This window comes from Amblyomma maculatum, chromosome 1 (assembly GCF_055883805.1).
Source record: "Amblyomma maculatum isolate TAMU_Amacu chromosome 1, ASM5588380v1, whole genome shotgun sequence".
Taxonomy (NCBI): domain Eukaryota; kingdom Metazoa; phylum Arthropoda; class Arachnida; order Ixodida; family Ixodidae; genus Amblyomma; species Amblyomma maculatum.
In genome coordinates, this window is record NC_139344.1 from 290,470,761 (window position 1) to 290,494,603 (window position 23,843).

Below are 23,843 nucleotides of genomic sequence, written 5' to 3' on the forward strand. Positions count from 1 at the left end.
CAAGTTACGAATTTTGCTAACGAGCGGGCCAGATTTGGGAAAAGCAGCATGAGCAAAAGCGCGCCGACTGCGAGCCATCGCAATGGCATTTCCACGTCACTGGTGTAAGGGGGCGAAGTACCTGATACAAGGAAGCGATCCCGGCTCGTCATTCCTTCTGCGAAAATAACAGCTGTGCATACTTCGTGTCAATAAATGCTAATCTACGTTTTTATGCAGTGAAAGTCTCAATTCTAAACGTCTTTGTACCTCATTCAGCCATTAATTTTCTTAGTTTTAGGCAGTTCGGATCGTGCGTTTTCCCGGGTAATACGTTTTTTCCGGCATTAAAAAAACAAAACATGTATCAACGAGGTTTTACTGTATATATACCATTCTATGGCTTTTCAGTTTTGCTGCCTGCTGATCCACACTGAATGATGGTGGCACCACTTCTAGGCCGATCTCTTGCCGAATACCTGGCACATTCTCAGTTTCTTTCAATCTGTCGTCTTAGTTGACCGCTGTAAGCAGGCTGTTGCTGCTGACAATAGGAGCAGAGAAGGCAGCCGAATCAGCACTCTGCCTACCAATTCTATCTGAGGAACAGGCTGAAAAAGTGCACAGGTACTCTCCAAGCGTAAACAAAAACGTTTCTTAACACAGGCGATACGCATAAACTGATTATTGCATTTCACTTCACACACGTTAAAGTTTAAATCCTTGAAATTTGAGCTCATTCGGTGCAGTAGGTAGTTTTAAAATGAATTTTTATTATTAATATTGAAAGCAGCTTTCTGGTGTGGCAATTATTGACCACTGAGATATCTCCATGTCGTCTGCTATTCGAGATGTCGGCTGCACTCTTGCATGCATACCATGGACGGTGGTCGCAAAGTCTTTTTCTTTTCTTCAGCAAAATATTTTCTTCGCCTATTCCTTTTTTTCTTTTTTTTTTTTAGAACCCTTCACTATAATATATGACCTTAGAGATCCTCGGACTTGTTTTCGGCTTCGTCTAGAGATTGTCGAGATCGAAATCGATAGGCTCATGCTGCATTATTTAAGCGTTCAATCAAAAGCATGTTATTTAGCTTGTTTTAGCAATAAGCGCTGCCGCATATAAAAAGGCACGTGTCCAATGTTTCCTTCTGCCATGTGTGCCGTGAAAGGAAAGAGGGGTTACCGTTGTGTTGCTGATTGCTGAGCTAATTGGTGAAGCGACGAATTTTGCTAACGAGCGGACCGGTCTGGGGGAAGCGACATAAGGAAAAGCGTGCAGACTGCAAGCTATCGCATGGCTTCTCCACATGTCACTGGTGTAAGGGGGCGAAGCATCCTGACACAATTAAGGAAGCGATCTCAAACAAGCATGTGTTGATGCAAGAGCATACCTTGCGACATTAGAGGAGCAGACAAAACTTATCAACAATCGAAGCAGTACATCTTGCTGTTACGAGGGTCATTCCAAAAGTAAGGTCTCCAAAGGGCTGTGGCTGCAGGAAAACTATTTGCGTTGCAGCTTGCCATACTGCTGTGTTCATTGTGCCCCGTCTTCCAAACAAGCCATGACTTAGCGCGAAATGGACTATCCGTCTTGACTCGGCAGCCATTTGAAATGGAGCTCCCATTTGTCGCTACCGCCAGGTGCGAAGCTCGCGCAGTTATACGATTTCTGAACTCAAAATGCGTTAACCAATCGAAATTCATCGCCAGTTGACAGAAGTGTACGGAGAGTTGTGTATGGATGTTAAAAACTTCCGCAAGTGGTGTAGGGAGTTTGCAGCTGGTCGCACTGAAATTCACGACGAAGAAAGAAGCGGGAGACCGTCGATTTCTGATGAGACAGTCGCGAAGGTCGAAGAAATGGTGCGGCAAGATCGGAGGATCACACTCGACGAACTCTGCATTTTGGTTCCTGGCATTTCTAGAAGCACTATTCATAGGATTTTGACAGCAAAGTTAAAATATCAGAAGGTGTGCGCAAGATGGGTTCCGCGAATGCTCACAGAAGACCAACGGCAACGTGTTGACTCCTCCCGTGTATTTCTTCAGCGGTATAGAGATGAAAAGGAGACCTTCTTGGATTCCATTGTTACGGGTGATGAAACCTGGGTATAGGGAACCAAAGCTGGAGTTTGCTCCGCGACGCCAGCGCTCGGTTTCCAGCGAAGCAGAGAGGAACTACAAAACCTACGCGCATCCGCGCCCGTGCTGCTGCGGCTGTCTGCGGAGTCTGCGCAGACAGCCTGTATCAGTGTTCGCTGTATCAGTGTTCGTTATAACGAGGTTCGACTGTACCTTGTAAATTCTGAAATAAACAAGGTGAATATTGTTTGGTATTTTTTATATTTTTGTTTTTACTGATCAGATAGTTGCAATTCGATTCAATATTCGAAGGCATTTTTTTTTCTCATATTTGTATTTGATTCATATTCAAAAATTTCAATATTCGCACATGCCTACATAAGTAAGTGTCCTTAGCATAATTCGAACAAGATAGCCATCAAACAGCGCGTCAGAACATCTAAACAAGAACTTGCCATAGACATCCTTCGGAAGTACTTACAGGTTTTAGGATATCTGGCTATGATTTAAATATCCCAGAAACCTGGTGTCGTCACTGGGTAGGGCGTCGGCTGGGAATGAAAAAGAAAAAAGCATTGTGCCAAAGAATTTGTTAAGTGGCATCGTATCAACGAGATTTCACTGTACTGGGGGTTTTAGCAAAGTGTAACTGCAATTTTTAACCCTTTCGCTGTCACGAACGTACCAGTACGTTTTCGCGCTTCCCCTCCACGGTGTCACCGATGTACCAGTATGTTCTCTATCCTACATTCAAAACTTCTCACCTGAGTGCAAAACTGGCATGCTTGGACTGGCTGCGCCATCTGTCAAATCTTTCTGTAAGTTCGTATTTTCGCCCTGCGCTGTGTCGGTACGTATATATTGAAGAGTATGGAGTGACCGCGCCTACCTTTGCCACCTTCTTTGCTGGGGGGTGCGGTCACTCAGCGCGTGCTACTCTCGCGCTAAGCGATCATGCGGCGCGTGTGCGGTTACGGGTTCAAGGGTTGTTATGCCAACTGTCGCAGGTTTGCAGATTTTTATATTTATTCTGTTGTCGTGTCTGCTACGACGCGTCAAGTTCAGGGGCGCGCCGTTGCCTCTGCAATAGGTCGACACATGACTCGATCGCTGCTTTCGCTCTCTCTGCCTCGCTGCACCCTTGCTTGCAGATAGCAGCGGCAAAGGATGATTGCTTTAGCCTCTTTCCATCTCTCTCTGTCATCTTGGATTTCACAATGTGCCATTTCTCTCCGTTGTGCGGGCCACCGAAAGTGCGCGCGTTTACCTTTGCATGGCTGACAGCACGGGGCCTTCGACTGCGGACTGGAGCAATGGCTTTTCTGATTATGAATACGAGCCAAGCTCAGATTCGGACTCTCAAGAAGTGTTGAGCAGGGTTTTTTTTTTTTTTTTGTATTATCCTCATTTCTCTCATTTATAGTCAGGCTGATAATGATGACGATGGTAATTAACAATACGTGCAGAACACTGAAATGTGCATATTCCGTTAACTATTTTATTTGTATAGCAATCATAATCAAAAATAAATCGCTACGCTCTTTCCTTGATATGCTTGTTCCCTGAAACCAAGCCGACACTGGAGGTGCATCACTGCCAGAAACACCCTATAGTGAAAGGGACCGTTAAAAATAGGCTTTTTGAGATAACTGTGGCACAGTCGTACCAGTTTTGCCAGACAGTGGAAAATACAGTTTGAACCTTGGGGATAAGAATATCAGAGGGTCGCAAAAAAAATCGTATTATTAGAACATTTGTATCATCAGAACAAACAAAAATAAATATGCAGAAGGTTTGGAAAGACAGTCGCACAGATCTTTTTAGGGTCGATGAAGTTTTCTACGGTCGAGTGGGCCCAGCTCGACACTCGTGGCGCGTACAGCGTGACAAGTTGTTGCAACGTGAACGGTGCACGGGCCGCATACCAGCACAGACTTCTCGCGGCATGTATAGCACGACAGGAGATGACGACATGCTGCCCGCGTGGTGCCGCAGACTGCTCGCGATGCGTACAGTGCAACTAGCGATTACAAATCTACGATGTGCGGGCCATGCGCGCCCACCGCGCGCTGCTGACTACTATTCAGTGCACAGTATCACGCCTGGCAGTTGTGATGTGGGCGATTTGTGGGTCGTGCGCCGCTGCACACTTTTCGCAGTGTGGAAAGCACGACAGACGATTTGCGATGCCGGTGATGTACTTCTTCAGCCTCCGCGTACTTCTCGCGGCACGTACAGCACGACTGGAAATGGCAACGTACAGGCAGCATTGTGCCGGCGAGTAATTGCTGATGGTGTGTACAGTCTAATTAGCGATTGCGGAGACAACGATGTGCAGTTCGTGCGCGCCCGCCGCGTACGCTGCTGCCAAGTCCTGCGTTCGCAATGTCGGCAGTTAGTGGGCCACACGCTGCTAAGAACTTTGCGGCATGTAAGCATGACAGGTGGTCGCGACGTTGACGACGTGCGGGCCACGCATCGCTGCAAACTGCCCGTGATGATCAGCGCGGCTGGCGATCGCAGTGTCAAATATGTGCGGGCAGTGCATAGTGCTCAAGTTTGGGCCACAGTTTGCCCATTAGTGTCATTCGTAGTGGCGCGAGTGAGCGTTCGGAACATCCAAAATTTTGCACACTATGCGTAGTGCACTCCGGCTGGGGGATTTGGCGAATTCGTATCATCCCGAAATTCATATCAACCAGATTTGTATCACTAAAATTTTACTGTAGGTGGATAATGTGAGCTGTATTCTGATAATTAACTTCTAAATTATTACAGTTGGGCATCTAATTGCCATTACAGATTTGTAGCTGGCCAATAATTATAGCAGTGTTAGTTTTTAGGATTTTAAAAATGTGATTACCCTCGGTGCTTTTGCTCAACAAATTTTGCCTGTGTCATATCAAAAGGCGCGTGCTCCAAGCACCACCGCCGGCGTTGTCAGTCCTTTGCGCAGATGCCACACCGTGTTCTTAGTCCTGCCTGTGGTGCTCACCACTGCTTGCTGCTCCAGTCTACACGGGGCAGGGAAGGTGACTTGGCTCATGTGCCATTGGTTGACTGTCAGAAATTAGTTAACCAGCTTACCTGTTAATGTTGTGCAGTTTTTCTGTTGTTTGCCCACACTGCTGCGGTTTCACCGTGATAGCTGTCTTCATATTTCAAGAGGCCTATTGTTAAAAATTCTTGCTCACCTTCACTGAAACACTCAGTATTGACTAATTGATTGCTGACCCCGGTATCAGCACTGTTTGCTATAACCTGGGCCAGGACAAATAAAAAGCTTCCCTATCTCGTAATGGTGGCCAAGCAGACTACATAATCCGAAGTGTCTTCTTTTTTTTAACCGTGTGATGATTTTGTGTGGTACTTTATATTTGTTACCTTTGCAGTATAAACAATAGTTGTGAGATGGTGCTTGTGCCTTTCTTTCATCCTCATCTGTTTGCGCTGTACTTAGTCAGTGCCCCTGCATATTATGCATTTTGTGCCAATATACAGTCTGGTTTGAATCGGGTGTAATAATTAGCTGGGATGTTCTCGCCTAAATATAAGAGAAGCTCATGATATGGAGATTGAATTACTTTGCAGATTCAGAAAGTACGGAACCGAAAGCTTTTGGAACGGTACTGCCACCGGAGAAAAGAGGTGGCTGAGGAGAATCACAACCAGTCCAATGAGCGCATGTTGTTCCATGGCTCACCATTTATCAATGCCATTGTCCAAAAAGGCTTTGATGAACGCCATGCCTACATTGGGGGCATGTTTGGAGCTGGTAGGTGCACTTTTTCCCTCCTCTTTTCTCACTTTTCCTGCACTGCCTGCTCTGTCTCTCTTTTATTTTATTTTTTTATTTTTATTTTTTTGCGTGTGTGCTAGTGAAACATCAAGCTCTCTTGTTTTCTAACTCAGCAGATGCCGTGAGTGGTACAGATCTCTCTTTTCCTTTTGATAGCATTATTTTATTAAGATTACATGCTATTACTGCTGGGTTTGAAGAATGTGACCATGTCCATTGTTGCTTGAGATGGTACTGTCACCTGAGTTGCTGCAGCACCTTGGGTTTGGAATATTTGGTTTTAATTCATTAGCTATTTGTATCATAGGCACCTATAGAAAGGAGCATAGTACTGTAAAAACCAACGCATTATGCGAGGTATTTTTTTTTTCTTTTCTTTTTTTTCAATTTTATCGTGTCAGGTATTCACCTCGTATTATCTGCGAACTCAAACAAATTTCAACCAATATAATAGTTTCAGCTTTGTTATTGATCAGCGCTGTCAGCCTTTCAGTGAGAGGAGGCACTCTCTAGCAGTTGCGTCTGATGACTGTTTCGACGGTTTCAGTTTTGCCATGCTGATGCCATGATGTAAGGAGGGTAAAAGGATCACTCAGCATGTTGCACGGGTCTCTAATAGGCCTCTCCAGCCATGCTGGCCTTACCATACAGATGAATCGCAGACACTTGACCAGTACAATCGAACCCGGTTATATCGAACCCGGATATATCGAATTTTGGTTATATCGAACTCACGAAATATCCCCTTGAAAATCCCATGTAAAAGTATAGGAAAGCCGCATCATATATCGAACTCAATTTCACCGGTCGTTCGATATATCGAACTCCGCACCCCGCACTGGAAAGTGTGCCTTCCCCAAAGACTATCGCATTACCCTTGGACGTTTGTTGCGTGACGTTTTCAAGCCACGCGCGGAAGGAATGAGAGGGGGCAGTTCGGCAACAGCTGGTCTGGGCAGCGCCACACCCATTCCCCAAAGGCGCGCGCATCTGCAGTTGTTGTTTCCCGCGCGCCAACACATGACGTTTGCAAGCCATGTGCGTGGGTGTGCCCATTCTTTTGCGGAGCTATCTCTCTCCTTCAGCATGCGCAACGCATGCGCCAAACCAGCTCATCCCGTTTTCAGACAGACGTCGGACGCCTTCTCCAGCGTGTGTTGCGAACCCTCTACGTGCGGCAGCGCGGCGGCGGACGTGGCTATGGCGGCTGCGGACGTTAAGAAGCAACAAGTTTTTTTTTTGGCGGGAGTCGTTTATCCTTGAATGTATGAATTAACGAAAGCACGCGGTCAGCTGCTGCGATCATGACGCCCACACCAAGCGCGGTGCAATAGATCGAACCAGGCATGTGCAATCAAGCCATCATGGGCACTCTGCAAAGTTCGCTCCCACCCACTGCAGGAGCTATAACGCGCCCTGGCGTTATCGCTGCGCAGCATCTTGGCACGCTGCCAATGAGCTATGGATGAGACGACCAAAATGGACTGACGCGCGCCATCGACATGCAAGCGAAAATGCTCGCAATTTCCTGCCACCGCGGCGACACAGAAACCTTGTTTTGAGCTGCATCGGTGGCTCGAGCGGCGAGAGGGACGCAGTTCCAACAAGTTTGAAAATTTTCGCTCTGTCGCTGCCGCTCGTCGCTTGCATATGAGCGAGCTAGCCTTAAAGGCCCTCTGTCCACCCTCCGGTCGAAAATATTTTCTTCCCCGGTGACTGTGAGACTTCGCCCCTAGAACGCAAGGCCGCAAAATGTTTTTGAAAAGAGTAACTAATAACGCAGTTACAGCCACCGCAATCATCCGATTTGGTCATGCTTCTCTCCTTCCGTTCCCTCGCAAAGGTTTTTCGCTCTCCTGCCCGAGGTCGTCTAGCCTCGCAAGACAAATTCCCCTTCCTCCTCCGCGTTTGGTGGGAGGTGGGGCGTGGCGCTCCGCGAGCGCGAGAAAAAAAAAAAAAACGGCCGAGGGAGCGTGCGCCGCTGGATTCAGTCTGGTCGTGGCGAGGGAAAAGCGCGCAGCGACCGGTAGACCACCACCACCACGCCCATCCTTCTCCCGTCAGTCAGCGAGACGGACCAATGGACGTCGTTCACGGTACGTACGTCATTACTGTGGCTCGTCGGGCCAGCGCAGGAAACGGGGAATCTGGCTTCCCGAAGGAGAGCATGAGAGAGCTTTGAATTGTATTTTCGATGCTTTGCGGCGCGCATGTCACTGTAGCATTTTGCACAGACTATCTCCGGTACCTGATCGAAACACTGGGCTCCTTTGCTTAAAAGGGCCTTCCCTGGACAGTGGCCCTTTAATGCTTTTTTCAAAGTCTCGGGTGCAAAAGTGGAGGGTGGGTTCATTATGCGAGTGGGTTGATTACGCGACAAATACGATATCGTTTTTTCGCATCGTAAGTGCCATTACAAGCCGATTTCTGTATATCGAACTATTTCGCGGTCCCCTTCGAGTTCGATATATCCGGGTTCGAATGTATTCCCAAAGAGCGCATTGGACGCGCTTTCGAGAAATGCGGGATGCCAAACGCATTTAAAGGTACCAAAGAAAATTTTATGCAGAAAGAAATCTGTAGCAAAGGATTCTTGGCAGATGGTACATCTGCCGGACAATGATCGCGAAAACCTCGAATCTGAGAACACTTCCTGGGCACGCACACCACGCAGGGTATTAGACGTGAACAGGCGCGAGTGCAGCGCATGATGGCCAACCCGTGACTGTGCTGGAAGGGGCCTACTGGTTTTAGAACAGCTGAAGTGATTTTCGCAATTGCCAAGCGAATGTGAGGTGCTCCTCATGATGCTTGAGATTCTCCAATCAAGCATGTCGGCTCAAGATGGGAAGCAAACCAGCACTGCACATGAAGGTTTGTGGCACTATTCAATGGCGCGGGTAAGATTTTCAGGGCAGTCGTGAAATGTAGTGCATATAAATACTTTTGCTGACCTTTCCTCAGCTTTCTCTTTTTTTTTTTTTTTTTTGCTGTCCAGAAATTACACTTAGTTGCATACATGGTCCATATTTATGTGGGTTTTTCTAGTAATTTTTCTGCAATGAGATATTTCATCCTGGATACATTTTGCTGCATTATTTTAAAAAATGAAGACAACACCAGAATGCTCAAATTGAGATAGATTCGTCAACTTTTTTCACACCCGACAGGATCCGGAGTAGGGTCTAAAAACTAATAACCAAATAGTCTAAAAGATCTGTGAAGTTCAAAAAATCACTTAACCATAAACTTCACTACTTCCGCATCATTCTTCAAATGATATAGTTAAACCCTGTTATAACTGTACTGATCAATTATTCATGCTTGCTTTGTGGCTGATGGGTATTTGAGGTACCCCTACTACTAACTGATAGCTGCTTAATTTCAGGCGATAGTTTTCTCCATGTCCATACTGATTATTGTAGTCATGAGATTTTTTTCTTCTCTCTCTACAGGCATTTACTTTGCGGAGAATTCGTCCAAGAGCAATCAGTATGTCTATGGCACTTGCGGAGGAACGGGCTGCCCAATACACAAAGATCGCTCCTGTTACATTTGCCACAGGTAACTTCCTCCTTATTTTCTTTTCTCTTTTACAGTGAGTCCAGTCATTGTAAGGGGACGAACATTCCCTTGTGAACACTAAAGGAAATATGTCAGAATGGGGCTCCGCTGCGGTGGTGCAGTGATAAGGCGCCTGACTACTGTGCCGGAGTACCCGGGTTCAATCCCGACTGCCGGCGGCTGTATTTCGATGGAGGCGAAACTAAGTGGCGTCAGTGTACTGTGCGATGTTGGTGCATGTTAAAGATCATCAGGTGGTCGAAATTACTTCGGAGCCCTCCACTATGGCACTCCTCCTTTCTTTCTGCTTTCACTCCCACCTTTCCTCCCTTCCCTTGCGGTGCGATTTCAGGTGTCCACAGAACAAGTGTGACAGATACTATGCCTTTCCTTTTCTGTGAATCAATTGTTGTTGTTGTTGTTATTATTATTATTATTATTATTATTATTATTATTATTATTATTATTATTATTAGGCGTGTTGGTGACTGTTCACTTGCTACATAGCGCTAAACAGACATGGACACAGCAGCACAAACAGGATGAGCGCTAACTTACATCTGTGAACGTTGTTTGACGACAACGCTATTTGATTGCTTCCTATATTTCAATGGCTTTATATCTCCTCCTCTTCATTGTTAAGAAAATGCTTATATTGCCTGGTTTCATGCAATAAAAGTTCAGTTGTAAGTTAGCGGCCGTCCTGTTTGTCTCGCTGTGTCTGTCTGTTTAGTGCTATGCGGCAAGTAAAGGGAATACGTTTTCAAGGAAAAGGGCCCATAAATAAGGAATGCATGTACTCTTAGCAATTGTCAGCAGTGGTTGTATGGATTCATTGCTCATGTGCATGCGGCTGACAAATTGGGGCACGATGCAGCTGTGGTGATTATGTGCACGAACCTTGTCTTTCGTCATTTGATTTTCTAGTGATGCTTTCACTCTTTAGCAATTTTGTCATTGTACTGTTGTCACATTGGTTGGTTGTGTAGTCCAGATGTTCACCTAGGTGAGCAATCTTATAAAGAGCAATACATTATTTCACTTCGAAATGAAGTTGGTGTGCGAATTTAGCAACAGCAATAAGTGCTGCCTGCTCTAACTGCCCTCGTGGGCAGCCTTCGGGAGCAAGGCTTGTGGCAGGAAAGGGAAGAAGATGCGCCTTTGTACCGAGTGGGTTTTTAGTTGCATGTGTAAGGGGTGTAGAGACAGTGTGGAGGTGTGACAAAAAGTTCTGTAAAACCTTGTTAACCTAACCAATTCAGATAGTTTTGACTGCTCGCTGCTACTGAGGTCCTCCCAAACAGCTATGTAATTCTATGACATGGAGAGCTCGTTTATTCAAGACACTTAAGGATTGGCACTAGTTAATTTGTGTAAGGGTATGACCTGCTTGAAAAGCAATGCTTATTCTTCCTCAGTCCTAATTTTTTATTGCTACTCCCGCCTCTTCTAATGTGTGCATGTTGACAACTGGTAGGCCACTGTTGACAGGCCGAGGAAGTCTGACCTTATGGTTTTGTTCTCGGAGCTTTCCTGTCACGACTTTCAGCATTCAGAATGGTGCTTGCTTCTCACTGATCTTTTTTTCTTCTTAATTTTTGCTTTTTGAAAGTGCCTTGCCACTCCAATGCCAATGCATGCTCTCCTTGCTTCCGTCGACATATTTATGTTCTTACAGTCACCTTGCTTTCATTACATGCTGTTCATTGTTTTCATAGTGAAGCCTCCTCATGTCCAACATGAAATGCAAAGTGGTCCGGTGGCCCTGACTTTCGACACTCCAAATAGTGTGCACAAATTAAAGAATTTGCAGAAGCACAATTTTGATAACGAGATTTCCTATGCCACACTGCACCAGCTGCTCCAAGATGCCAATTTCTTTCACAGTATCTGGTTCATGGAGGGGCTTTTGAGAATAATTGAAATTTTGGATGCCTTTAGAAGAGCACTTGCTGTTTGATTCACACTGCAGCTTAATTACTTCCGTTGTCCCATTCAAATATATTCGTACATCCTAAAATTTCTTGTTCATTAAAACTCGCGGCCAGCCATCATGACTCTCTGACCTCAGCCAGCATCCTCATTTATTGCAAAATGACTTCCAGTGCCCTAAAATAAACAAATCAGTGTGTTGATGGCCTTAGGGTTTCGTGTGGCTGCGTGCCTGCACGTTAGGTCACAAGGTGTGGCAACACGCATGCTCGCCATCACGTCACACAAGTGGCAGTGAACTGCGACAAAAAAGGTGACCACGTGAGATTTGATGTGCACAAAAACGGGTTTCAGTGGATAGTGATAAAAGTAAAGCCGCAGCTTGTGTAGTTGGTGCACAGAAATAGAGTCTAGCTTATATGCAACGCAATTACAAGGCCAAGAACGAGAAAGCAGATGACAAACAAAGGCCTCAGCTCTCTGAACTGTATCTTGTGGTGTAATTTCGTTTCCACACCTTCGGTTTGGAACAGTATTGGCGAAACTAGTATGCAGGGCATGTTTGTTTTGTAAAGGCCAGTGTACATAAGAAGCAAGCTCTCTGTTTTCTGCGGCACCTAATTGCATCTTGCTAGCACGCCACTGGAGCTTTATTGCTCCGACACAGAGTGGTAGTGAAGGACATGTACCCATCCAAGAGTGAAAAAGTTACTCATAAGTCCACTCTTGACAGCATGTTTTTTTACTCTTGCGACTTTCTTACCTCTGAATTTTCTCCCATAAACCATTTGAGATAAGCGCTGAACTGCCTGTTGAAGTTAATTGTGTGGCGCGAGAATCTCAACCTCAGTGATACTTTGAGACACTAGTGTTGATGTTTGCAATTGAAGTTGCTTCCAAATGAGCACAGTACTGCTCCAGGATTTATATCTTCTCCACACCTGCTTGTCTGCTCATACCTGCTCCAGTATGCATTTTTTGCACTGCTCTTCAATTTACTTTGCTTGTCCCTTTTGTACATTCAACAAAATTATGATAAGCACAGTTGTCACACAGAACTCCTCTTGCTCAGCCAGATGGAGATGCTTATTTTTGCGATGTCAGACCCATTGCAATGGCTCAATGACTTTATCGTAAGGCTGCTGATCCCAAGGTCGGTTTTGTCTATTTTAATGCCAGAAAAATAACACTAATAATGATCAGCTTCCTTCTTTCCTCTCTTCTGCACCTTGATTTGGCAGGCAATATGTAGTTCGCACAGTGTCGAAGGACTGTGCATCCCGAACAACAGACGAAACTGAACATTATATAACAGTGATAGCAAAACAACATAATTTGCAAAAGATGGAGGCAACTTCACTTCTAACAACAAAGACTTGCTCAAAACTGAATGCAGCTCTTTTGACGCCTTCTCGAAAGCCGAAGCCTGCCTGCTTCCACTGTAAAATCCAACAGGGTTGCAGAACAGTTGCTTGAGCGCTTGTGCAATATGTTATGTAAGCTTTTGGGAAAAACTTAGAAGAAATTTTGCTGCGAGCAAGTTGCTAAAATTCATGTCACATGTTTCTCTTGATGACAGTGAATCCAATAAATTGGGTTGTCAATCTGCCTATAATCCGCCTTTTGCGGGAGGATGTGGCGCCATCATGCGGGAGCGGGCGAGAAACACATTGAACGGCAGTGTAGCACACGACGCGAAAGTGCACCATACGAAATGGCCACGCCAACGCAGGTAGAAAGCGAAAACTCCCCCTTTTTTTGGCCTCGTGGCTGAAAGTAGTGATAGTGATTGCAGTATATCATGTTCAGGCAGTATGGGGGAATGTACAGCGTTTTCACAATCCACTCATAACACACGCATATACTACGTATTGTAAGAGCGTGTAGCGCGGGCCGTGTTCGACGTGACAGAATGAGAGGCTCTCAACGTGCAGGTTTTCGGCAGACAGTAGAGCGCGGAGGCAAAGAGAGAGAGAGAGAGAGAGGGATCTCAAAGGGCAAAGCAGCCAGGGGTTTGTTGATGCTGCAGAGCTAGGTGGAATAGTCTCCTGTGACTTCGAGCGGCGCATATGTGCGGGGGGTGTCTTGAGTTACCGAGCACAATGCGGTCACCGCGGCGCTGGCATGGTCCAATGTGCGTCGCTTCCGCCTCGCGTCATCTACAAGCGTGCAGCTATAGGATTTCATCTACGAAGCTCGGCAGAGAGGCACTTTATACACACCCCCTGGAAAGGGCATTGTCCCGGCCGGAATGCACACCTGCAGGAAACGCGCAGCATTTTTCTGGAAACGGATGATTCAGCGCTGTAGCCGGTTTCTGCCCTCAGGAGTCAGAATGGATATGGTCGCAGTGGTGAAAAGGTTCTCGGTGCACAGAGAATGGTCATTCTGTTGTGAAAGGATCCACAACCTTTCTGCCTCCGCCGTGATTTCTGCGGAATCAACGACTTGGTGACACATGTGCACCTCCTACATATCGGATGCGCATCTCGGTCAGGAACAAACCCTGTTTTACGTCCAGAGCGGTCCACTCTGCAAGTGAACGAGTATGAACCCTCCAGGAGACTCATTTGTGCCGGGCGGTTTCCTTGCCGTTGCAAACGGTTGGACGAAAACGATGATTATCAAGCTCCGTAATGAAGTGCATCTGATTGCGTACACCAAAGGAACAAAATCCGAATGCTTTGGCGTGCACGAAGGCGAGCCTTTAAGGTAAAAAAAAAAAAATACTTTGCGTCGTGCAAGAGTGTCAAGTGCGTCATATGCTCCGAGCGGCAAAAACACAGATACTACAGGTATGTATGCATCTAAAGGAAATATGCATGATGAAAAGTACCTACTGGAGTTTGCACCCAGCCTGTAACGCACCAGTGATAGCTGCAATGAGGATTTCTTCGGTGCGTGATTGCTTTAGGTGCGCCGGGGCCTGAAGGCGATGTATTTTGTCTATGTGCGAAAGGGCTAGGTAGCTTAAATATCACAGGCGGCTGTGTGCGCTAGGCCGTAATATTTAGCATGTTTTATTGTGACTGCCACCTGACTAACAAGAAAAAAAAAGTACGGCGTTTTAAGGGGAGACACTGGTCTTAAAATGAAAATTTTTATTTTTAGAGATATAATAACGAAATTGGGTGTGTATATGTATTTCTTCCTCCTGTTTTCAAAAATGTAATTAGTTTTACTCTATCTCAATTAGTTCTAATGTTATTGGGAAATAACCAAAGCCTAATTTGGTAATTTCTTACGGGTCGTTAGGACAGTTTCCCTCAATATTTTTTCGTTCCGATTAAAATGTAGTTGTAGCCAAAGGCCTGCCATGTGGAGCTATGCTATTTATATTATCATTGATGTACATCACAGTATAAAAATATTCAATTATGTAGATGCCCCACAATTCGAAAATATAATTAGCTGACATTATTGTTCAATAAATTTGATATGTTCAACTTAGCAATATAAAAATAGCATAGCTCCACAGTTCGAACCTTTCTGAATTCAACGGTATAAGATTTATTAAAATTGCACCACAAAAACCCAATGAAAAGTTCCGTAAGGCTAGTCATGTCACCAAAAAACATGAAGCTGAGAAAAACTCATTTGAAGTTTTGACACTGAGTGCAGAAAATATTGGGAAGAATCTTCGACAACGGATGTTACTCAGATGTTCCCTGTCAGTTTCCCTACAAAACAAAACAAAAAGTGTCTTATTCCATCCAAGGAAACATTTAAAAAAAAATGTCGAATGTGTAAGTGTGATGAAATTATAGAGGTTACTTTCGAAAAGTTAGGGGTTGACTTTTTTTTTTTCTTTCTCTTTTTTTTTTTTTTTTTTTTTTTTTTTTTTTTTTTTTAGGTGAAAGTGAGGACCGGAGCCGAGACGAGAGCTCCACCAGGCAAACAGTTGGGGAAGAGAACTGCTTCGCTTATTCTTGGGGAAGAGAACTGCTTCTGTTCGAAATCGCAGTTTTCGCAGACAAGCAGAAGCTTTACAGCAAGGCCGTACTCCTTATCTGTTGCCTTGCTCAAACGCAGACTTCCTGCGCCGCAGGTTCCGCACTTCGCTTGCGCGAAAAAATTGTTCAAAACCTTCAAGTCCACAATCACGAACTGGGTACCGGCATCAGCTGTCTGGTAATCCGCACTGACGCCAAGAAGGTCAAACTTGCGCTGGGTAGCCGACTTTTCCGACAGAACGGACTTTGCTTGCGCCGATCGCTCAACACGCTGCGCCTGCTTGGTCGACGAATAGTACACAGCATCAACACGAAGTGTACCACGATCCGAGATACGATTCGTGCTGCAACTTGGTCCCGCGGTGTCGTCATCGGGCAGCGTGCTTGATGTACCCGGCGGATCCAACGAGTCCGGCACTGCAGGCCCCGGCGACGCACTGGTGGCCGCTGCCTGCCGTTTTTTGTTCCACGGACGTTTCTTCCGGCTTCCAAAAGCTCGTTGCGTGCTTGGTTTCAATCGACTGTCTCCCGGCATCTCGATCGCAAAGAGAAACTCCCGGCACAAGGCGGAAACACGGCGTGTAGAGAAACACGAGCGCAAAAACAGACGCGCACGAAGCGACAGCCACAGCAGCGAACGCAAGAGAAAGAAAAAAAAAATGACGTAGACGGTCACACCAGCCAATAGGAGGCGCAGAACGGCGCGCCGCGTGCCAGCCAATCAGAGACCCGAAAACGGCCTTCGGGAAACCGGCCCGAACCGCCGCTCGGCTTGAGCGACGCCATTTTGAGATAGCTCAAATTGCGCACAAAGAAACCAGCTTCAAAACAAGCCCAAGATGGCGGCGATCGGCCGGCTGCAACGCCGGCGGCGCGCGCGGGAAGTTCGAACAAAGTCTCTCTTTTCGGGGCCATTTCGTCGCTGCCGTGGTGTTTTGAAAGCCGATTTTATCGCATTTCCCGACCGAATTCAGCGTTAATAATTTTACTGTAGATGCTCGAAAGGATAAACCTTCCGAAAATGAGTTTTTCCCAAAATCGACTTTTTGACCATTTTCGACCGTTTTAAGACCCGCGTCTCCCCTTAATGCACTGCCGTTCGCGAGCCTCATGACCAGCTTAACCACTCGGCTCGTGAGTGGCGGTGCATCACAACAAACGCCCATTTTTTTTTCTTTTTAGTCAGGCGGCAGTAGCAATAAAACATGCTAAATATTACGATTTAGCGCACACAGCCACCTGTGATATATGCGCTACCTGGCCCCTTCGCACATAAAGAAAACAAACGACAAAATACATCGCCATCAGACGCGCCGAACAAATGCTCATTGCGGCTATCACTAGTGGGTTACAGGCTTGGTGCAAACTCCGGTAGATACTTTTCATCATGCACATTTCCTTTAGATGCATACATACCTGTAATGAAGTGTTTTTCGCACAGTCGAGAGTATACACAGTCGGTTGCTAAGGTCGGCTATTCACATCTTGACACTTGGTGGCCCTAATTCAAGCTTCACGTCGTTGTTGGTCACGGTTCGCCGAAGGAAACCTGAAAAACCACGTCTTGCATCTCGGCACTCTTAGAGAGTGGCAACCGTAAGCGGCAGATGTGGTTGGCATCGCTTTGCCAAGCCTGGGACGGTCACCGTGCCGCCCGGTGCCGCCATCCCCCGCGCACTGGCGGCGCGGAGAAACGCCGTCGACGCCGTCCAATGTGTTTCCATCGGTCGCCGCTACGACTTCGCGCAAGCGCAGAAAACTCGCGCAAAAGGCGGATTACAGGATATTGAAACTGTCACTTCGTGAACAGGAAGACAAACTGTTCATGTTTCTGAAGTACCTTTAATATCCTATTACTGAAGTTTTGTTGCAGGCAGGTTGACAATTTTACCTTTATTGTATTCTTTGACATCAAGAGAAACAAATGGTATGCTTGATAAAGTTACCTGCAGCAAATTTTTTTAAAACCTCTTCACAAAAGCATACATAACATAATGCATAAGTTCTCAAGGAATTGTTTTACATGAAATTACCGTATTTACTCGCGTAATGAACCCACTCGCGTAATGAACCCACCCCCCACTTTTGTCGTCGAAAATTGAATTTTTTTTTTTACGTCGCGTAAATAACGCGCACCCGCCCGCAGGGTCGGTGTTCAGCATGTTCGCGTTATCTCGGCTCAATTGGCCGGCGCTGTCGACTGTCGACGATCATAAAATTGTCTGATCGCGCAGTGATAAAATAAACATCATTTGAAGCCAACGATGCTGAACACCGGCGACGCGAACGCGGGTGACGCGGGCGTCGACTGCACGCTTTCGTTGATCGTTCATTGACCTTGCATGATTCGTTGGTGGATGCGCAAAGGGCTTTACTGGGGCGTCCTCTTTGAAATGGGGTGACGGCAGTTTCCACCACGCTCGGCTATTTTCTTTGTATTTCTCGAACCAATTTGTCAAACTTCTCTAGATTTTTTTTTTACAATGATGATGATGATGCAGGTTGCCGAGTGCCATCTATTAAATGCAAAGCAAACCTCTGCTTATAGCGCCATGCATGCGCGGCGGCGGCAGAACGAAGTAAAGACAACGCACTTGGACAGCGTCGGTCGCCATTTCGCCAGTCCTATTTTGTTGCTGTTTAAGTGCTTCGCTACGACCTTTGCATTATTTCGTGCGTGCTGTGCATTTTCTGCGCGTTGTGCGATGGGGCGTTACGCTAGCTACACGGCCGGTTTTAAGCTCAAAGTCGTGGAGCATGCTTTGGAGCATGGCAATCGCGCGGCTGGACGGCATTTTAGTGTAGACCCCGTGCGTGTGCGCTACTGGAGGAATCAACAAGAGGAACTCAGAGCGACGAAGAAAGATCGCCGGGCCTTTCGCGGGCCGAAGCAGGGCAAGTTTCCTCGCGTCGAGGAAGAAGTTCTGAGCTATGTGAAGAGGCTCCGCAACGAAGGATGTGCCGTATCCCACGAGCTGATACAGAATCACGCGCGGGCCACTGCAAGAAGTCACGGCATTGCCGCGAGTGAATTTAAGGCGACCAGTGGTTGGACGACTCGTTTCATGCGCCGGAACGGGTTGTGCCTCAGAAGGCGTACTACGTTATGCCAGCGGCTGCCGGCAGACTGTGGGGACAAAGTGCGTGATTTCCACCGCTTTGTCATTCGGATCCGTGAGGACAAAAAGTTCCTGCTGTCGCAAATCGGGAACGCGGACCAGACGCCTATAAACTTTGACATGCCAAGAAACAGCACTGTCGATATGAAAGGTGCAAAAAGTGTGCAGGTTAAGACGACGGGCGCCGAGAAGCAGCGGTGCACCGTGATGTTAGCTGTAACAGCGGACGGCAAGAAGCTGCCGCCGTTCGTCGTCTTCAAAAGAAAGACTCTGCCAAAGGGAACTCTTCCTGCCGGTATCCACATTCGCGCCCAGGAGAAAGGGTGGATGTCGGCCGAGCTGGTGTCCGACTGGCTGAAAACAGTCTGGGGACGGCGGCCCGGGGCTCTTCTCCTGCCATCGCTGCTTGTTATGGACAGCTTCCGCGGCCATCTGGAAAAAAATGTCCGCTGCCGAATGAGCGAGTTACGCACGGACCTCGCTATCATCCCAGGTGGCTTGACATCAGTGCTGCAGCCCCTTGATGTTTCCATTAATAAGCCCTTTAAGGACAACGTGCGCCGGCTCTATACAGAGTGGATGGCCGCGGGAAACCACGACCTGACTCCCGCAGGTAAGATTAGAAGGCCCACCATCGACATGCTCTGTCGATGGATTCTAGAAGCATGGAGTGTGATTCCCAGCGAGATGGTCGTCCGCAGCTTCAAAAAGACTGGCATCTCCAACAGCCTCGACGGCAGTGAAGACGACGCGCTGTGGGGAGACGACGACGCCGACGAAGTCGCAAGCGATATGAGTTGAAGCGTGGATTCAGATAGCGAGCCCGAGTGAGACAGACCATAAGCAGCCAGCAGCATGAAAATAAAAATGAATTTTTAATTCACATTCATCGCGTACGTGTTTTTACTATAAAGGTAAGGTTGGGATTGCGATTTTCCTATCTTCATTGTGACATGAAATTTCGACCTAAAAAATATCTAAATTTTTTTTCCCCGCGTAATGAACCCTCCCCCCAAATTTATGTCAACTTATCTGGAAAAAAAGTGGGTTCATTACGCGAGTAAATACGGTAATTGTATTCAATTATTTTCTTGAAAACTCAGCTCCCCATGCAAATAACATTGCCAAACAGTAAGGCTCCAGCTTCAGGCACTCAGACATGGATAGGGTGGTGGTCGCCGAAGCAGAGACGAACATAAATTGAGAGAGAACTAACGGGTTTAATTATATAGACGATTTTAGTTTCGATGCCTGGGCGCAGTCATCGTTGTTTGATGGAGGCGCCCCGGCTGAACTGGGAAAGTCCACTCCGGCTCCTCTTGACGCCGTCTTGGGCTGTGCTGTGCGTGTTGATGCTGCGATGTGGCAGTGTAAAAGTGCTGTTTCGCGGTGCTCGTGAAAGCTATCCGATAACTTGGTGCTATTTTTTGTTTTGTTTGAGCGAGCCAACAAACCGTATACCATCCGTTTGGCATGGCGGCATCTGTGGGAAGCAAGACTAGCGGCCGGGGCGACTGCGAAGGACTGCGCTCCGCTTCCGCTGGCCGAACTCGGCAGAGTTAACTCTGAGGATGTATCTGTTGTATCTTTCACAATACATGTACAGTGTACTCTCGTTAAACGAAACCTCAAGGAACTGGGAAAATATGTTTCATTTATCAGGAGTTCCGTTTACCGAGATAATGTGTTCAGCATTGTGCAATCAGCTTCCGCGGTCCCGACACGACAGGCAGGCGCGCAGTTTGTGATTTCCGCGGAAGTGAATCCCGAAATGCAAAATTTCGGTAATAAGGAGAACAGTATACAATGGGCAAGAACTTTACTGCACAAAGCACACAGCGAACATTTTTGTTTTTTCTCAAAGTACAGGAATAAAAAAAAAAAAAAGAGCAGACCGCTTACTCTTCTGCTGGTAGGGTAGTGGGAACTGCGATTTAATTTAATGGCTGCTGAAAAATGATTTTATGCTCCACGTTGTAGACGTTTTCAGGGTCGTACTCCTTTAGAATTTCGGGCAGCCGTCTTGCTTTCCACTCTCCGCATGCCGTCCTATCGGCAGCGGCAGTTTCCCCTGAAATGGCACGGAACACTACACCATTCCGGTCTTTAAACCTAGTCAGCCACCCGTCGCTGCATGAAAAGCCCTCAATGCCGAGCTGGAGAGCGAATTCTTCTCCTTTAGCACGAATGAGTGGTCCGCTGATGGGGATGTTTTCGCTGCGGGCCCTTCGCAGCCAAAGCACGAGGCACTTCTCCAGATCCTCGTGATCAGCCGCTCGTAGTCTTTTTCGCTGGAGACCAAAGCGTGACGTTTCGAATGCCGCCCGCAGCTTGTCCTTGTCTTGGAGGATTCTCGTCAGGCTGCTCTTCGGGACGCCGTACTTCGTTGCAAGCGCCGTTTTAGTAAAGCGACCACTCTCGAAGTCATTGATGATATCCATCTTCTTTTCCAGTGCAAGCGCATTGTGCTGTCGTTTCTGCGTAGCCATTGGATCCTGACTTCGCGACGAAATGTCGCTACGACACCAAACAAAGGTTCTGAGGCTTAAGCCTAACTGAATGCGGAACAGCACGCACACCGCGACAACAAGCAGTAACGCGCTGTGCGAGAAAACCCGAAACTGCCGAAACCGCCAGGAGGTCGGGGAGGTTGAGGGGAGGGGGACAGTGATGCGCACTGCGATGGCGCTGCATTTGCCCAACTAGTTTTGGTTTCGAATTTGCTTTCGGTTCCGTTTATGCGGTGGTCGAAAAACTTGAGTTCCGATTAACTAATTAAATCAGCATGGACTGGAAAAGCGGTGAAGCAAAAACATATCACAGTCGCACTCGGGCTGTCGATCGTTGCGTGCTTCCTGCATACGCTCTCGGCAGTCATCTTATGATTTCTTTGATTGTTTGTGCAGTCCACAAACACACATTGCTGTCCCCATGACATTACCACTAAAAGAGGCGCTAGTAAAGGTATTTAAGTCTCTCCAACGACAATATACCGAGGTGCAAGACCACTATGCTATGCATGAAGTGTGCGAATGCACGGTACTGGCAACAATGGGCCGGCGCAGTGAACCTGGTTAGAGAGTATTTTCTGCCTCTCCTGCTTGCTCTCGGTAAAACGGGTCTATAAGCAGCACTGAAACGGGGAACTTAGGGCCTTATTAAAAGGATCCCTTGGGCACATTTCACTAGGTGGAGAATTTCAGTTCAGGCGTTCAGTCGTGTCCGACTCTTCGTGACCCTATGGACCATGTCACGCCACGCTTTCCGGTCTCTCACTATCTTCTTAACATCACATAGCTTCATCTGCAATGCCTCGAGAATGCCATCTAACCATCGCGTTCGCTGCCTACCCCTTCTCCGGCGACCCTCAACCTTTCCCAACATCAAATCTTTCTCCAGCGACTCCTCTCTTCTCATCAGATGACCAAAGTAGATGAGCTTTAACTTTAGAATTTGACCCTCCAATGAGCAGTCAGGGTTTATGGTCGACAATATCGACTGATTTGATCTTCTGGCAGTCCAAGGAACTCTTAAGAGTCTTCGCCAGCACCACAATTCAAACGCGTCAATTCTTCGCCGGTCAGCCTTTTTCACAGTCCAACTCTCGCATCCATACATCACAACTGGAAAGACCATAGCACGGGTTATACGGATCTTGGTTGGCAGACTAATGTCTCTGCTCTTTACTAGGCGGTCAAGGCTAACCATTGCTCTCTTTCCCAGAAGCAGGCGTCTCCTAATTTCATGGCTGCAGTCTCCTTCCGAGGTAATCTTGGCGCCCAAGAACAGAAAATCTGTCACAGCTTCCACTTCTTGTCCATTGATGCTCCAGGACTTGATAGGGCAAGACGCCATGATCTTCGTCTTTTTAATGTTCAGTTTAAGCCCAAACTTCTCACTCTTCTTGTACGCGCATCAGAAGTCTCATGAGAATTTATGTAATGCCTAATCAGTTCGGTTTAGCCAAGTGCACGGCCTTAATGGAATGGCCAACAGAGACGTCCTGAGCGCATTCTGCCCTCTTCAAACATGAGAACAATGAGGACGGGCTAGTTCAAGGTCGGTAACACCGCATCGCCCACGCGACTTGATTGTTAAGTAGGGATGCCAAGGAGGAGATGAGATGCCCTTTTAAGGGCATGAACATGATGGCGCCATTGTGTGTGGTTTCAGAAACATAACTTTGCTCAGTCATCTGTCAGTTAGCTAGTGCAGCCGGCTCCGCGAAAACAAAAGTGGGGACACTGTTACTGATGCTCATCGACATGCGGCAACTTGCCGCCATGACCTGGGTGGTTCATGCGGCTGAAATTCAGAGGCGGTCAGAGTCGTTGTCAGTCTTGCCGCAAGCCTTCGTCTTGAGTTGTTCATACAACACGAACTGAGGGGTTGTGTTGAATTTTCTCAGGCCAGCAGACGTCCGCCTCACCACCGCTCTCTCGATATGGACAAATAGCAGAAACGTGACTCCTAAATTTCAGCCCCCTGTGTTCATTCACATGCAGCGACATCACAAAATGTGTTCTCTTTTTTCTTTCACACCACAAAGCGCCAAGAGTCGATCAGGGACATTCGGGTCAGCAGCCTGGAGCCAAAGAAAATAAATACCGCGGAAATGAAAAAGCAAAACATAGCAGAAAATGCAACCAGTGCACGAACATGGCAGAAGCAAGCGCAGCGAGCCAAACAAGTGACGTATAAAGTCACAAAAAAAGTGAAGCACATTCGTGCTGCAGATTTCTTTAGGGCAGCCTTTTCATTTTCACCTCGTATGCCATGCGATTATTCCCTCACGCAAAAAAAGCAAGCTGATCAGATAGCTCATAATACCAATTCTCTAAACCACGGGAGCGTACATCAAGTAATACCCCTGTCAAGCGCGCAAAATAAAGCGCACTTACGGCGAGTGTCACTTACGAAAAGTGCACTCTACCGCTGCTAAACAGCGTAACATAAGTGCACTTGCCAAAGTGTGCACTCAGGTGGAGTGCGTTTGCAAAACAGACTTCGAGGGCTGAGCGCGTTGCCTCGCCGACAGAAATTTCTTCGTCACAAATGTATTATGTAATAAGATATGTATACAAGTTGATTTTACGCGTTTTGTACATATTTTCATTTGATGAAATGTTTTATAATAGTGACGGGCAAAATATCAAATAACGAAAACTTGATGTAACCGCGTACGCAACTTCCACATTATGAGTGGTGCGCCACTGCGGCTACGCCATTTTCAGTTAGGGGTCGGTTGTTATTGTTCATGGTGTTCGTTGATAAGGGGTCTTTGAATCATATAGTATAGCTAGGAGTCGTATAGCTAACTAGCCCGCTCGCAAGTACTACTGGACTCTAGATTGATTATTATTTGAAAATGATATTGTTTTTAGCCTCATTTGTTTGCCCATTGTTCTC

At 46.8% G+C, this 23,843-nt stretch overlaps 1 protein-coding gene across 1 annotated transcript in view; it reads left to right on the forward strand.

Annotated features, from left to right (window-relative positions):
- The window catches only part of Tnks (tankyrase), a 334,637-nt gene that overhangs the window by 287,780 nt on the left and 23,014 nt on the right, over window positions 1–23,843 (forward strand). Inside the window, exons 25-26 of the mRNA XM_084591573.1 lie at window positions 5,659–5,842; window positions 9,322–9,430. Of these exons, the coding sequence (XP_084447699.1) occupies window positions 5,659–5,842; window positions 9,322–9,430 (293 nt within the window). The remainder of the gene's footprint in view (window positions 1–5,658; window positions 5,843–9,321; window positions 9,431–23,843) is intronic.